Raw genomic sequence first — 17,394 nt, 5'->3', positions numbered from 1 at the left:
AAGCAAAGGCAAAATGGTTAACATATATTCATGTTAATAAAATTCATGTACATAATGCAGGAGAAGAAGAAGGAAAAGAAGAAGAAGAAAGAGAAAGAGAGAGAGGTAGAAGAGGTGCCCCGGAAGATGGTGGTGGAGGAGGTTCATGAGGCCCTCCTGGTTAAAACCGAGGCAGCTAAGGTAGAGGCTGCTCCCGAACCTGCTACGCCCTCACCCCCTGCAGCCAAGGAAGCCACCAAGGAAGTAGTGAGTGTCATTGGTGTTTTTGTGTGCTGTATTCATTGAGCGAGGTCTTTGATGAAAAAATAATCCTTAATGCGTCAGTGGCAGTTAAGCGGAAAAAGGTGAATTGTAGCAATACTGTAATTATATATTCTCTAAGTATTCAATGCAAGTTAAGGAGATGAATTGTTGTTTATTGAAGTTTCATACATTTGATACATCTTTATATACAGTAGTAATGTAATCTTTTTGGATAATTTCTAGAGCAAGTTGTTAAATTATTTTTTTAATATTTGCTGTACTGTATATTTTCCAGGTTGTTGAGGCCTCAGTTGTTGCCGCAAAAGTGGAAGAGGTGGATGCCGCTGATCCACCAATTATCCCCATTGAGAAGGCTCCAGCTCCTGCCCAGGATAAGAAGAAGAAGAAGGAAAAGCAGAAAAATGATATCACAAGTTAGTCATAAAAGAACTTATTTTCTTGTATCACTTATAAGCTTCCTGTTCCAATATTTTGCATCTGCATTTAACTTTTCTTTCTCTCGCTCTTATTTGGGTATATGAATACTCTAGGAAAAACCTGCTCTTCCTCACAGTGATCCAAGATGATTATACTGTAAGGAGTCTTTTGAGACTCCATTATAGCTCTCTTTTGGACCCATTCTGTGGAGTGTTGAAATGACAGGGTTGGTCTGGTTTACTGTGCTTTCATTGAGAGTGGAGTTGGTGGCTTGTTAGATAATGTATCATTCCTACTCACTCAGTATTTCCACACCACCAGATTACACCCTTTATATTATATAGTTGACAAGAGGTAAAAATTCTTGAAATATTAAAAAAGATACTTTTCTCCATATACTGCCGTACTGTACTGTCATTGTGGTGATTAACTGGATTTTTATCTTTTTGCAGCATTGAGCGAGTCCAAGCTTCTCCCTATGGTTCAGCGTGCACCATTGTCTGGCAACGAGATCCAAACTTTGATTGATGCTCTGCTTAACAAACAGCAGCAGAACAATGCCGGAGGTGACTGGGTCAAGAAAGGCCGAGTGGACCCCATCACTCAGTTGAAACGCCAATTGGAAGAAGTAGGAAATCGCTTACGTGAGAAAGATGAGGCTCACTCTGCACTCACTGCCAAGATCACCGACCTGTGTGCTGATCTCCACGGTGAACGGTCACGATCTTCAAAACTCAAGGCCCAGCTGGACGAGTCCATCGCCAACCATACCCGTCAACAGGAGGCATCGGCCGCTAGCGCTCAAGCAGCACAGGCGACACGTCTGAACGAGTTGCGCACGTCCTTAGAGCAGGAGTACCAGACTAAAATCCAGCAGCAACAACAACTGGTGGAACAGTTACAGAGTACCACCAATGAAAGCGAAGTTGTCACATTACGTGGTTCACTCAGTGAAGCAGAAATGCAGGCCAAGGTGCTTCGACAAGAGCACCAAGAACTGACTCAAAGATGTCAACAATATGAAGAGCACATCAGAGCTCTTGAAGAAAAACGAGCTGGGGAAGATGCAGCTCGCAATGCCCAGCTGTCAGAGATGCAGGCACAGCTTCAAAATGCTGATGCAGCACGTGCTCAAGCTCTGTCAGATTTGGCAGCCATAGATGCAGAGCGGGATGCTCTTAGCGAGCAGCTAGCAAGTGAAAATACTAAATTTGCACAAATACAGCACAAATTCGAGGTAAAATATTTATGAAACTTGTTGTATTTTAATTACAGTATTGAAATATGGGTGTGTGGGTATGACTATTGAAATGGAATTTTTTTAGTTCTTGCCATTATTTACCATAATGTGTCATACAAATCTATTTGATGATTTCTTTCATTCATGCTTGGTTCACTGATGTAAATTTATATGATCATTGTATAGTTAAGACATAAAATAATTGGGTCATCTACATAGTGTAGGGGTTAAATTAACGTTGTCGATTAGGTTTCACACTAGGGTTTTTCATGCTGTTTGTTTCTTGCAGGAGACAATAAACGAGAAAGCTGAGGTAGATTCCCGACTGATCCAGGTGGAGTCTGAGCTTTGTAGTGTACGCCAAGTGGTGTTAGACCAAAATACTCAGGTGGGTTTTTGTAAAGACTTTCATTTTGAATTTTTTTTTCTTTATTTTTTAAGGATTTTTTTTAGAGGTCATTAAATATAAGCCAAAATTTTAATTTCCTTTATACTGTATTTCACAGTGGTTGGCATTCACCACACAACAGACAAATTAATGAGAAAAATCTTGTATCCATTTACTGTACTTAAACTAGGATGGCTTGTGTGGTCCATGTTCTGGAAGATGGAATATTGGGGGATGATAATCGGCATTGAAAGGACATTACAGTTTTACTTAAATGCCATTACTTTTGCTTTGATTTTTAAGTGTTTTATCTCATCCCACCACCAGATTGAGCGCTTAAAGGAGGAGAAGGAGTCGTTAGCGTCTCAGAGCGTCCGTCCTGCCGCTGAAGGCCAAGAGAATGGGGATATACATGCAGAACAGACCCCAGCACATGACACCGCCCATCTAGAGTCTTTGTAAGGCTTCATTTTATCTTTATTTATATATTTTTTTAAACTTAAGACAGTGAAACCTCCATATATAAATGGACTTCTCTCTCCACACACTCCGTTAGATAGATGTGCACATCTGACAGACCCTCGATATACCAGACTCGTCTCTATATTTAGTTCCTTTGATGGAGGTTTCACATCTGACGGACCCTCGACATATGAACTTTCCTCTCCGTTTAGTCCATTAATTAGAGGAAGTTTCATTGTACCAAAAAAGCATATTAAAGAGCATTTAGTATTAGAGAAGTCATACATTGGGAAGCAGAGAATTACAGGTCCCATAAATCCATTAATATCTTTGGCATACATTATTAATACTGTATTTTGAATTTAACTGTTCTTGTATGGGGAAGTGCTGAGTTAACGTTACATGATTATCTTTGTCATATTTTTTGATTGGTATAATTCGTAACCACTAATACTCTTGTTTATATTTATCTTACAGAATGAAGGAGAAAGAGAGCCTAATAGAAGAAAAATCCTCCGAAATAGCTCATTTGAATAAAGAAATCACCAGATTAAAAGAAGATTTGGAAAGTCAAAGAGCAAAGAACAACGTGAGTATGACGGAGACTCAAGGTGTTTCAGTTGTTCCGGCAGCAGCAGCGCTTGTCATACCACTGTACTGTACTTGTCACACTCCCTCTTATTATGGAACTTTGCATGGCTCTAATTATTAGATGACTTGATTTTAATTCATCTATTATTATTTTTCTCCATTTTTTCCTTAATCTTATGAATGTGTTGTTGTGTACACACTGATTATAAAGCCTGGATTAACCCTCCCTGACTCCCTCCCTCCCCCTCACTTATGATTACCAACACCGGTAAGTTAATTGAGGTTAGAGATTCCTGTATATATGTTATGATGTACACGACTAGTGTATAGACTTCTTCCGTATGTAGGGTGTACTGTATAGTGGATGTAACGTATTGAAGTATCTGTGTGTGTATTATTGTCCGTTCATTGATTCTAAGAAGCTTAAGAGGTCATGATATAATAGGAAGTTCATCCAGACATTAATTAGAACAAGAAGTTGGCAATGCCATGTTGAGTAAGAAAGGAAGACCACTCTGACATTACTGCAATAAGAAGCTTGCAGTGCCTCATTAGCATAAGGAAACTCTCAGGTGGATGTTGCAATAGAAAGGTTGCCTTACCATATTCTTGTACCACAAATAGTGAAGAAACCCAATCGGAGAATAAGATGACAACCTTGTCTCTCACCATAAAATCAGTTATCTTGAAAAGGCCATTTTGAAGCACAGTTTTTAATAATTTTGAAATAATGAACAAAACCTAAAAACCATATTTTTGGGGAGAAAGATTTCGACAATTGGGTCAGTGGAATAAGATAATGTACAAATCTGCTGATAGAGAGAATTCCTGCAACTTACAGGCACAGTGTATGGGCTTCAGGAAGGTGTTAGCAAAAGTGCACTGTGGAAAGTTAACGCACAAAATGGAGGCCCAGGAAGAAGCAGGTCTCATAGGAATGTAGATATTCAACTTTCTATTTAAACCTTGACAAATAGACCATCAGACATGTTTTTGTGTTGACAGTGAGAAGCTTTATACCTTGGTACTGTGTTCAATACCCTGCCGTCCTTCATTCCCGTTGGGTATTCATATATTTTTTAGATCAACTTCTACATCATGTCATCCTTTATGGGAAATAATAGGAACAGTATTACAATTTTATCAGCTGCAGAAACCATCTATAATTGGACATCAACTAAGTCTTCCAATAAGCAAACAGTATGATAGTCACCACCTATCATTTTGCTCCAGAAAGAATGAAAAACAATATAATGGCAATAGAATACAACATAGTCCTACATTATCATAGGATGGATTGGAATGTGAAAGGACCACAAGGTAATAATAATGTATTCAGATGATCTAACCTTCAGAGAGTATGCCTAGGGCACTATTGAAGTCTAGAAAGTGATAGATTAGATAATGCTGATAATGTTCACTACTTGTGTCCACTTCAAACTGGAATATTTGTGTGGTAAAAAAAAGGGGTAGATTTCTTCAAACTACAACACATGTACAAAGAATGGTTTTCCCCCCCATCTCTTCAGTCAAACACCAGCTACTTGGGAGATCTTCAGTAGTGTGGCTTGGAGTGTAGAAGCAAGAAATTTATCCTAATGGATACATAAATACCTAAAAAGTTGGTCCCCAGATATCCCAGACAAGCCGAAGATAAATAGAATATGCGTAAAGTACAAACAAGAAATTTTAACAAAAAGGATTATGAATTCTTAAATTATCATCAGTGAATGAAGGAAGATGTAGAGGAGAGAAGACAAGTTTCTTTAAAATGCTGGTGATCATCCAGTCCATAGTGGCAGTAAGGGCTGGTTGATGTGGTGGTCACCCAGGAGGTTTGGGCCCAGATTTGACTAGGTATAAACCAGGTAATAGAATTTAGTGTAGTATGATAATGTAATCTGTTGTAGTGTTAAGATACTGTAGCTATCACTTGGTTAGTGACCCTACTGCTTCTTAGTGACTGCTGATTATGTTTGGTATTTTCACCTCTCATCCAGTTGGTTAAACCTGCCTACAGTCGGCAGAACGAACACCGTAGCATGTTGCACCGCCAGTTAATGAACACTTGAGAAAACGATATTGATCTGTAATAAGCATATGCACACTGTTGTCCTCATTCCTTGTTGGATACTTTCTGTAGGAGATAAGCTTGAGTCTATGCCCCTGTTGTCTAAAGGAGGGAGAGATCATAACAATATCCGTGATTGAATTCTACTCGGCTCACTTAACGCCCGAGAGTGCGTTCAATAAACTTTGGTCACGATGTGATTGTGTGTAGACTTCCCCCTCTGCCTCTTAGTGTTGCTCCTCTTGCCTGTGCCCCATGAGACTCGTCCTCCATCAGCAGACAGAAGGCTGGTACGCATGTCGTGTCTTATTACTGTGTGGGCTTGCTAGGACACCCTATGATTCAAACCTGATGCAGCCTGGAATTGCTTTTTACACCTGAGATTTTAGCTTAGTTGTGGCCACTCTGTATAACATTGATCTTGTGATTGTTTACAAGAGATTTTCACTAGATTTGAAATCTTTTTTTTTTGTTTTTTTTTGTTTTTTTGCAAATTTGATATATATTTGAAGTTATCATAAGAGGATAACTTAATGGAATGCATATACCCCAATATTTATTAACCAGCTTGTTACTGAACTTCAATACTAGATTCCCTTAAGTCTAACAATGTGTGTTGTTAATTCCCTGCCTTGTAGGAGTTACGAGAAAAGAACCACAAAGTCCTGGAGGCCTTAACGAGCACAGAGGAAAAACTGATGGCTAGACTCAAGCAGGTGGATGTAAGTGCTGCTCTACTGTTAGTAAGCAAGCTTTGCAAGGTGTTTTGACTGTAGGTTCCTTATTAATGAGAAGACAACCTACAGGTTTTGTTCTGCAGTGTGGTAGGGGACTTAACCATTGCCAGTCATCATCTCTACAGTATTAGATCAAAGAACCTCTTTGAATAATGGGGCTGTTCAATGCAAGTAGCCTCAATTGGTACAGTGCCGAGTTGTTGGCGTTTCATCATACGTACTTGTAAATGTAGCCCAAATTACCAGGATGTTAGTTTATTTACATTCAGCCTATTCATTTTTCAGGCTATTATATCAGTTTAGCAGGTGGTATGACAAGTAAGCCAGAAATAGTTGCGGTGGTAATTTGGCAGGTGTGGGAATGGCTGCAGCTATTGAAGTATCTTAAAGTATTAAGATTGGGGGGAAGTTTCTCGGGTGTACTGGAGGCACAAGGGGATCTCTGTTAACATGAGAGGGAGGGAGTGAGGTTGATAGTAATAAATTCTTGTGTTGGGAATCAATTAGTAAATAGACTTATTATTCCCTTCAACAAAGTTGATGGGGTTGTAGAAATGAATGACTTTTCTTCTTATTTTTAACATTTGTGTTATACTTTGTTGCATAGGAAAGATATATATGTACAGTCCTGTATATGTGGAAAAGAAAGAAAATATGCACTGGCTTTTTATATCATATGATATCCGAGTGGGACAAAACCTGAAGGTTGTTCATCTCCTTTTAGCTGACTGGATTCTCAGTTCTAGTCTGGTACATAACAGTTGATAGTGCTTTACATGTTAGTGGGACTTACAGAATGCTATACAGTATACAAATGTTATTACTTTCTGACATTAAGATACTGCTTGGCAAAAGTAGAATGTAGCAAGTGAGCATGATTGCTTTAAGATTTTCAGTATTTGAATATCAGTTTTATTTACTGTACAGAGTATATATATTTAAAGTACAAATGCCTTGAATAGGACCTTTTTAAGCTGTATCTTTTTGAAATGCATAATAGAAGCTTGTTTAGGTGAAGTTAATGCGGCTTTGATTAATACAGTACTGTACACTACTTACTAAGGCTGATTGAATCCCAGTTGGCAGAAAACCTTGAAATTTAGCCGAGGAATAGTTTTGCAAGATGATGTTCTTCAACAAGTTGGTGTAGAATATTTCTTTATTGCTTTGATCTTTTTTCTCTCATTTTTGTACACTTGTCTTGCACTCCTCTTCTCCTCTCTACCATATCTCCTTTGAGGTAATTGTACAATAACCCTTAATCCACGTCACACAAACTGGGAAAGGATTTAACATAATAACTACTGTGGCACCATCGTCACGTCACCCAAGGCTAGTACAGTACAGTTGAATATTTGAGAACCGCACATTATAACACATCATGTGGTATACAGTAAGATAGTACGTTCATGTGTGTAGGGCTCGAGGCGAGAGAATAACCCCTAATTGGTATATAACTCAACGCGGTAGATTCGAGATATCAACCTCGATAATTCAGAAAACTCTACATAGGGATTGAGGCTTCAGTACACTTAACATAATAATAATAATGATGATAATTGTTTAGGGGGACACAGTACACTAGGTGTTAATATCAATACACTAGTAGGCTTCAACTGTAGCCACCTCTGGTATACAATGGTTGGCTCCTGGAAGTCTCTTTAGTACAGGTAATCATAATATTATTCAAAGTATTTTTCCATTACTTTTTTTTAATTATATAATCATTAGAATAAAAGTAAACTACTCGTATGTTCTTTGGTCCCACAAATGTGTAAAAGATTATTCAGTACAATGAAACCTCGATATAACGGACTTCTCTTTCTCCATATAATCTAAAGGACCCTCGGTATAATGGACTTTCCTCCTCTCCGTATTGCATGAGGATTATCGTGTCCGTTAAATAGAGGTTTCACTGTAGTTCTTGCACCTGTTGCAAGTCTTGATTGGGTATGTTGATGCCAGGACTGTATGCTCGACTTGATTGCAATTTGTGACTAGTAATTTGCAAGGGAAGTAGACTACACAAATCTTATTTTTTAATTGATATTGCTGGGCCTGGATAAAAATATTAGTGGGGTTTTGCTTTCCGAATTCCAAAATTATTGAAGAGTTAAAAATTTCCTGTGGAGTAGTTGTAGTCATACAGAAATGCTTTCTGTTCTTTCATTTTCTTTCTTGTTTTCCTTCATCCTTTCTTCTTTCATCTGTTACATAAATTTAATTACCTCCCTGACACCAGGCACAGGACATATTCGTGCTCTATATGGCATCAGAACATTTCTCATTATGACAACAAAACATTTCTCTTGCTCTGTTGACATGTAGGTGACCTCACTACCTGACATTTAGGAGAACTCACTTGTTGATGTCCACTTTTCTTTAAGTCCTCGTAACTAGCCCTAGATTAACCCCTTCACTATGGGACCTACACTTTAGATATTTTATTCAACTACTGCTAAACAATTTCATTCAGCTGCCAGGGGTTAAAGGAGTATTCAAACAGGGCCCTCGTTTAGTTCCTCCCCTCCCCACTTACACTACTGTATATCGGTGGATAATGAGACAAATCACCACCTTCTGTTCATGGTATTCAGTTGTAAGTAATGGTGATTGCTTATGGAGTTTGGTAACCAGACCAAAAATGTACTGGTGTCTTGTATCTACTTAGTATTAACAATTTTGGGTCATTGATACCATTAATACTGTTTTGGTGATCAGTGACACTTTTGGGGGTGTGTAGGGGGGGATCTCTCCATTCTACTGTTTCTCACTTAGGTATGATTGCAGGAAATGAATTCTACAGTAATTGGTGGTATAAATATTATCAAGAAAGATCACATATCACTTGTCATGATTCAGGAAGCAACATGTCTTCAACTCTGGTGCTTTATTGATGAGGAAAGGAGTTGTTATTCCTTTCTTAAACATTGACCATGCAAGGTTAAAGCTAAACTAAGGAAAGTTCATTCATATGTAAACTTTTTTGTTTAACTAATTATATGAATAAGAGTTGTGGAAAGGAACTGTTTTGGCTGCAGTTATACTTGACTGTGTACTGTATGAGCAGGTGTGGTATGTTATAAGGAAGTAAATGTTGGAGTATATGGTTGATGTAGTACCGGTTGTCACTGGTCACTAATGTTTCGTTCTTCCCTGAAGGAGGCTTCTGGCGAGGTCGAGGAGGAAAAAGCAAAGGTTCGTGCCGTCCTTAGAAGAATTTTCCCTGAGGTTGTTGTAGACGACGCACTGGTGAGTACTTATGCATTTATTGGTGTGCGTGTGTGTGAGAGTGTACGTATGATGTGAATTTTGTACTTTTTTCGTTGCACCTGACTTCATGGGTAAGGCAAGAGATGAGACTTCATGCACTAGATCGATGCTTGAACGAGGGAGCACTGCTTGTACGTGAATGGTTTGATCTCGATTATTTGCCTCTCTGACAAATTTTTTGTGTGAATTGAATTTTACTTGAGCATTGAGTAGCTTGAACAGTGTCATAGTCTGATACTTACTCTGGGTTATAAACTTATATTATTGAATTATTGTTCATCTGTTTTAATGATCACTGGAAAGGGTTTTGACAACATGATATAATTTGGTGTATGATGTAACAACTTTGTATATAATATGCATATATATTTAATTTATTATTATTTTGAGGGTAAACAGCATACAGGGGTGATGCATTCAATAGGTTCCAATTCCAGAAAATGTTGTGGACAAGGGCAAGTTGACTAAAAGTAAACTTTGTTGTATTTCCCAATAATTTGTAATACCTACCCAGTGATGCCCAAGTCAGCAGCAGACCTTGAGTGCTGCATGTTCCCAAGTACAGTTTGTTGATACAGTTCACTGATCAGTAACATAGTTTGACAAATATTTTCTTGCCATGAATGTGGAAGATTAGCAGCACCTTCCTACAGCAGTTGTTCCCATTTCAGGCCCTTCCTGTTAGGAAAAAGACATACCAGGTAAATCATTTGCCAGTCATGCTGTCCTAAATTGCTCACATTTATCACTTGCTAAACTGAAGAACAAGGTTCCGGGGTAAATAGTCCAGTATTGTTGGCTTGTAATGGGGATGAACTAAGATACTTGCACTTATAAAAATTCTTATTTGCCTATTGTTAATTTTCATTCAATTACAATGTTAGGTGCACTTCTACCTCTTGATGCACTTAAATAACTTTGGAGTTCTTTCAGGATTTTCTTATGGAGTGCACACAATATATAATGAATGTTTTTGTTAATACTAGACGTTTGCATGACTTGATTATCGTGAAATATCCTTCTGAAGGGATCTCATGTCAGCTGGTCAGCTCATTTATGATAAGGTAATGTTTCCTGCAGTGAGACCTAATAACTATTATGGAAACAGTGTCTTTTGATGTAGTTATTATTCTGGTGGTGCAGGATTTGTGAAGAGCGGTGCAGAGACATACCATAGTTGGGAAAAAGAGTAGATGGCGTTGATTTAGATACAAGATTAATTGCCACCCTAAGTGATTCCCTTTTATCAATACCTCGAGAGAAGATCATTTTAAGAACCGCTTGAAGCTATCCACGTGCTGGTTCAATGTGGCTGGCCCCTAGTGAAAACATTTATTAGTTGGTAGGTTTGAGTTCTGTAAGAGGAATTCAGGATTGGGGATAATATTTTGCCTAATATTTCCCACACCTGTTCTACCCTGCTGGGAACTTCAGAAAGGAAATACAGTGGCACATACAGTAGTGGGTGGGTACAGTACCATTCTATTGCACAACAAAATTATGTAGTCTGTACTGTATAAAGAAAGAAGAAGCTCGTCTTACTAAATATATGAAAGGAGACAGTAGAAGGAAAAAGCACAAGGCTACAAGGATGTGGGTAAAGAAATAGAGATGATAATTTACTATTGCAATTTGACTTGGTTTTTAGGTGATGTTTGGCCTGTCGTGATTGGCATTAGAAGTGTGATTAGACTAAGATTGTAGGGAAAGTGTCCTGGGAAAAAATTACTGGTCCCCTCCCCTCCCCTTACTGCTAGGCTATGATGGTAAATATGAAGGTGAACAAGAATAACAATATTAGGGTAACTGCACAGGTCTAAACGGGAATTTTTCTCATGAGTGAGTTTTTGATTCGACTCGAGCAACAAACAGGCATCTTGTGGTGATTCTCTCGAGATATAACTTAAAATACCATTAGACGCATGGACGCGGTGGGCTGTGTCATGCAACGTGTACAGGTTTTAAACTTCTTTGCTGCCGTGGCCCTTCTTGCTCTCTGATTGGTGCTCCGGCCCTTCTGCACTTTTGGTTATGTTTTTGTTGTCCTAATTTTTCAGGCCTGTACATAGTGATTTTCGTGAACAGTTTGCAAGCTTTGAGATGAAATTATGCTGCAATGCTTGTCCTCCTGTGGGCAGCCATGTAGATTGTTACTCTTTTGGGGGGGGGGTAATAATGATGCTCCTTCACTATCGGAACAATTGTATGTATTAATACTCAATTCCATGTCAGATATTTATGACAAGTAAATTAATATCGATAAAGTTAATAAATAAAAAAAATAGTGGGTTGACTTCAGCATGAAAAAAAAAAAACGTCAACCGGAACCTTGTTTTTCACTGGGAAACCAAACCAAAGCTTCATATAATACTCTTAACCAAGATATATATCTATATATATATAGACTTGTTATGACCAGCAACAGGTAAGTATATTGTCATTGTACAGTACAGTAGTGAGTAAGTTTTAGCATGGACCATTTTGAGTGGCTTATCTTGATCCTTAACCCATGTAATCAATGTACGGCTAACAGAGCCTAACAAAGGTGTGGTGAACGTGGATTATCTATAATGTCTCGTAAGTTTAATGGCTTTTTTATTTTATTATTTTTATTGTTTTATTTTTCTTGATACTGTATATAAAGGAAGATCTCTGATGGAGAGAGTTTTATTTTTATGTAGAATTCCACAGCTTGTAATGGGAGTCATGTGTTTTATAGGAAATTACTGTGCATATGGATTAATTACTACTATTATTCTTTTATTATAGTCTCTTAATTACAGTGGGTATGGATTAATTACTAGTGTTATTCCAATTAATTACAGTGGATATGGATTAATTACTAATGTCATTATTCTAATTAATTACAGTGGATATGGATTAATTTAATCTTATTTAAACCTTTTTTTTGTGTCAATTTATGATAGTGATATTCATTAAGGAGATTATTATTATTTAAATGGACAGTGGGAGGTACACATGAGTAGCCTGTTAAAGGGGTAGGGAGGCTGACAGTTACCTTAATTCAAGCTTATGTTTTTATAGTTGTGTCATTAGAGGTACTTACTGTATGTGCTAAGTGTCTTTATAAAGTTGCTGAAAGATACGGGGTGGAAGGGGAGTGAGTCTGGTATTTGAGGAGTGCGGGGAATGAGGGAAGTTCACGGTGATGGAGTGCAACTAAAGGGAACTAGCTCAGGGTTAGGGGTGGTATGATAGGGAATGATGTGGAGCGTGACGTGTAGGGTTATTGTGGTGAGAGGAGGGAGAGTGGTGTGGTAAGAAGGGGGAGGAAGGGTGGTGTGGTAAGAGGGGGAGGAAGGGTGGTGGGTGAGGAAGGGTGGTGTGGTAAGAGGGGGAGGGAGGGTGGTGTGGTGAGAGGGCTGGATGATAGTGTGGTGAGAGGAGGGGGGGTGAGGAGGAGGCTGGGTGTGGTGTGGCTTGGTTTGATAAGAGGGAGAGACCGAATGGTGATATGGTACTGACATAATAGGAGAAAAAATATAAATTAGTAAACCAAATAAGCATCTTTTTATATCTGTAGGTTGGGGGGCTGCTGTCCAGGTTCAACAAATTTCTGTGCCCCCCCAGAAATCTTAACTGCTACTGCTGACAGGAGAGTTAGCAGTTTTTGTTATTGATTATCTTTATTGATTGAGAGGGACAGTGTTATGGTATTGATCCAGTTCTCCCTCCATGATGAAGTCCTTTTGTTGCCAGTTTGTAGGTTCAGTTTATTCCTATATTAAATGTGTACTGTAGCTTAACCAAGTTTTAATATAGCATTGAATTTTTTTTTATACATTGTCTAATATCACCAGTGTTTTGGATTCAGTTGTTAGGTTATGAATAACTTCGATTCAGGTAATTTTATTAAATCTTACTCAAAGGTATGTAAGCCTAGATTACAATTGGATGTTGACCAAGGTTGTAGAGACATCAGGAGATGGGATGGTCGAGTTTGTTGACTTTCTCGGCTTTTCTGTGTCAGGATGTGTTGGTAAAGAGATAGTCTTGTTTGTTTTACTAGGAAACATTACTAAGTTTTTGGAGTTAATGAGTGGGCGAGTGAATAGATGGGTGGATGATTTAATGGATGAGGGAGTGAGTGAAAGGGTGGATGAGTGAGGATGTGAATGAGTGTATGTATGTGTGCACATTTTATGATGGCAGCATTTGTAGAGCATCTTTAACGACCTCAGGTTACCTTGGGGAGGGAGGTGGGGGGTAGGGGCAGTGATTGAAAGGCTTTGGGTCCTCCACCTGATACCTACAGCAGCAGAGCTCTAACTGTTGCAATGTGCCTCACACCAATGGCTAGGCTTTGTGCGTGTCATACTGCAGTTGTTAGCTCCACGTCAGATAACCCAGAATCAAATTTTCAATTTGTAGGCGTGCTTTATTTCTCTGGTTAGTTAATTCATATGTTAAATACAGTGGAAATATCCAGTGATACTATGATAAATGTACAAAATAGGGAGAGTGTTTGAGTGAGTGAGCGAGCAATAATGAGCTCTGGGTGTGGGGTTGGTAAGGCTGGCGAGGAGCCGTGGTGCAGTGCCACCCTGAGTGTGTGTATTGATTAAAGTATTGATCCCAGAGGCAGAGGCAGAGGAGGCACTGCGTCGGCCTCAGTGGAGCTGGCCCGGGCGTGAAGTGCAGGAAAGGACTCTGGGACGTCTGGTGTAACATTAGGACACATGCCAATAATTCCCCATTAATCACTATGAGAGAGTGCTTTAAGCTCTGAGAACATAACAGACCAGTTAACAAATACTTCACAGGGAAGTTGTATTGTTTACTTCCTACGTTAAGATGGCCAAGAAGAAGAACCGAGGGAAGAAGGCCTCTGGGGCTAAACCCAATAATGCAGCAGTGCCTGAAAATACTCCCACATCTGCACAGGGAAAAAAGGCAGAGGCCGTGGACACACCTGTTTGTGTAGAGGAAAACATCCCTGTCGGTTGTGTTGACAAGGCAGATGAGTCTGTCTCCCTCCCAAGTGTCACAACTGAACCAGAACCAGTCGTGTGCAAAAAACAATATGGCAAAGATGCAGCTGATGTTAAAGTAGGATTATTTGTTCAATTTATTATTATATCAAGTATGGGTTATTGTATTTTTTCTTTGGGTGTTGTTGAACTTGAGGTAACAAAGGGAGTGAAATATTTACCCTGAGTTAGGTAAGAGGAATGAAACTGGATTTATTTTTATTTTTTATACACTACTTGATGGAACAAGTGTATTTGGGTACCTATTATTTTTTTTACATGCACACATGCACACACACACAATGCACACACACACATGCACATACAAATGCACGCACACACACATGCACACACAAACACACATGCTCATGCACACACACACATGCACACACACACACACACACACAACACACGCACACACACACACACACACACACAACACACACGCACACACACACACACACACACACACACACACACACAACACACACGCACACACACACACACACGCACACACACACACACACACACACACACACACACACACACACACACACACACACACACACACACACACACACACACACACACCCACACACACACACACACACATAACAAAAACATAACACACACACATAACAAAAACATAACACACACACATAACAAAAACATAACACACACACATAACACACACACAACACACACACACACACAACACACACACACACACTAATAACTATTACCCTGGACAGTGCAGTATTTGTATCCTAAACTGTTTAAAATTTTAGGTTTGGAACTCAAATTGTAAAATGGTGAAAGTCAAAATTTTCAGACTGTAATTCGTCCTTGACATTGTATGGAAATAGTGAATCGTTTAACACCCAGGGTAACCAATTGTAGGTGACATAATCGTTTTTAGCCGATAACATTTGCCTTTTAGGAAGTTAAAATTTGTATGAAAAAATTTACCTTATAAAACAGTAGGCCCTCTTTTTCTTTAACTTGGCAAGTTTGGCCTTTACTCATCCCGTACACAATAATAATCTTTAATTGACTGTATTAATTACTGGCTTATCCCTGTTACACCCTGCTTGCAAGTCAACCAGTCACCCCCAGTCATATGCTTGTGAAGGTAGGTTAAGTCTAGCTCCGAGGATTTCAAGGTCAAATTTGAGAGGAATTTGAGACCAGATGAGATGCCAAATAATGTTTATAGTCTGATCAGCCATAACAGTGAGGGATTTATTTATTTATTTATGTATTCATCAAGAGTTCAAATATTTTTACTGGAGGTATTTAAGGAATATTGAAGAAGTTGCAGAGATTTTCTCTTCTCTGTGGAAGAAATACATTACTGGTACATACTGGGTTGTTAAAAGTCAATGTAAAAAAAGTATTTGGTAGCCAAATTTTTGACATTGATTAAACTAAAGACGTACAAGTTTTTATGGACGACTTAGTTACTCTGGGATTGGAAAGTAGAAGTCCGGTTCGTTGACATGACAGAGGTTTAGTGAAAATTGTACTGTAGGGAAAAATGAATCAATCAAGAGGAGTCATTTAACCAAATTGTTTTTGTTGACGAAATTACTAATCCGTGGGGCCTTAGTGTACTCCTGACCAGCAGTATTTATCAATCAGTGTTTTCTTACTTGATTACTGCTATTAGGTGATATAAATAAAGAAAAATTGAGATATTTAGCCAAATCTGATAAATATTTTTGTGTATATGACTGAATTGATGTAAAGCATGTGTTTTTATATGTTTTTAATAGATGCAAAAATAACAAAATCAGTGTTGAAGTTTGCTACTGAAGTCCTTATGGCTATAGGAATTAATATAGGAGGAATTTGTATTTCATGAAGAGCAACAGTTTAATATAGTGGCCTCGTATATTATCTTGATGTAGTAAATATTATATACTAGTTGCTTAATAATTTGTTTTTAGAGGTTACCAGTACAGTAGTGGTCATGAATTAGATTTAGGTACAGTATCATGCCATGACGTGTTGGTTGAAGTACAATATTACATAAGTTTTAAGTACAATATTGTGCACATTAAGTTATTTTTTGAAATGTTCATAGTACTGTACCATGCTGTGCAGGGTTATTCATGATAGTGTGATCAGTATATAGGAAAAGTTATTTATTTTGATGAAGAAAGTTCAGTTTGTTCACCGTGTGTGGTTACACCTGCTACAGCTTTTCTTTAACTTTGTACAAGACAGGCAAGTGCTCCTGACAAATCTCATGCGGTTTCACTTGATATTTCTAAAGGTTTTGCTAAGGAAAAACATTCATCATTTGGTCTTTGATTATTTGATGTACTGTAGTGAGGTTACTGTTAGGCTTAGAGAAAAATTGGCAGTCTCTCCTGATGGTTGGGTGAGGTTAGGGAGAGAATTATGCAAATGGCTGTTAGATATGTTTTATGGAGAGGAGAGGAGAGGAGTTGGCTGAATTGTCCATCCTCTTGATTTCTCTGATGTTAAACTGGGTTAAAGTGGTCACAAACTAGTCCCGGGTGTGGGGGGGGGGGGTCTGGTATTGCTTCAGTTTATCGTCCTGCCCGGTACTGATGGATCTCTGTATACTTGTTCTGTGTTCTCTTCATGAATTGTCAAGTCACTCATTGTAACTTACAGCTTTAGGTCGATATTTGTTATAGGTGGGTCAGTTTCTGTTTTTACCTTTTTTTCTTCAGGAAGGATTCTTTTGGTCTAGAATGTCTTAGTCATCTGTTCTTTATTTCTTTTTCTAGACCTTCAAGTCTGGTTTATATATATATACGGTACATCACATGTCAGTTTTAATGCCCTACTGAGGTGCTCTGCCGTGTGTGCCTCGTCCCCTAGTCCATCACCGAGGGAAGAATAGAAAAAAAACTTTTCCTATTTACAAATAAAATTTTTCATGAGTAACCATGTACATGTACTGTACTGTACTATTTAAGTTGTAC

At 38.5% G+C, this 17,394-nt stretch overlaps 1 protein-coding gene across 16 annotated transcripts in view; it reads left to right on the top strand.

The window, feature by feature from the left end:
- LOC121856093 (ribosome-binding protein 1-like) overlaps window positions 1-17,394 on the top strand; it is a 43,604-nt gene that overhangs the window by 6,072 nt on the left and 20,138 nt on the right. For 13 of the 16 annotated variants that reach the window (XM_042351392.1, XM_042351408.1, XM_042351406.1 and 10 more), the window contains exons 4-12: window positions 61-246; window positions 539-677; window positions 1,134-1,918; window positions 2,211-2,309; window positions 2,637-2,767; window positions 3,249-3,360; window positions 6,072-6,155; window positions 9,333-9,422; window positions 10,115-10,144. In XM_042351392.1, coding sequence (XP_042207326.1) covers window positions 61-246; window positions 539-677; window positions 1,134-1,918; window positions 2,211-2,309; window positions 2,637-2,767; window positions 3,249-3,360; window positions 6,072-6,155; window positions 9,333-9,422; window positions 10,115-10,144 — 1,656 coding nt within the window. The remainder of the gene's footprint in view (window positions 1-60; window positions 247-538; window positions 678-1,133; window positions 1,919-2,210; window positions 2,310-2,636; window positions 2,768-3,248; window positions 3,361-6,071; window positions 6,156-9,332; window positions 9,423-10,114; window positions 10,145-17,394) is intronic. The other 3 variants (XM_042351396.1, XM_042351393.1, XM_042351397.1) reach the window with 3 other exon arrangements.

This window comes from Homarus americanus, unplaced genomic scaffold, assembly GCF_018991925.1.
Source record: "Homarus americanus isolate GMGI-L3 unplaced genomic scaffold, GMGI_Hamer_2.0 scaffold11628, whole genome shotgun sequence".
NCBI classification, from domain to species: domain Eukaryota; kingdom Metazoa; phylum Arthropoda; class Malacostraca; order Decapoda; family Nephropidae; genus Homarus; species Homarus americanus.
Note: the sequence above shows the minus strand (reverse complement) of the source record. Positions and strands in the feature narration are given on the sequence as shown.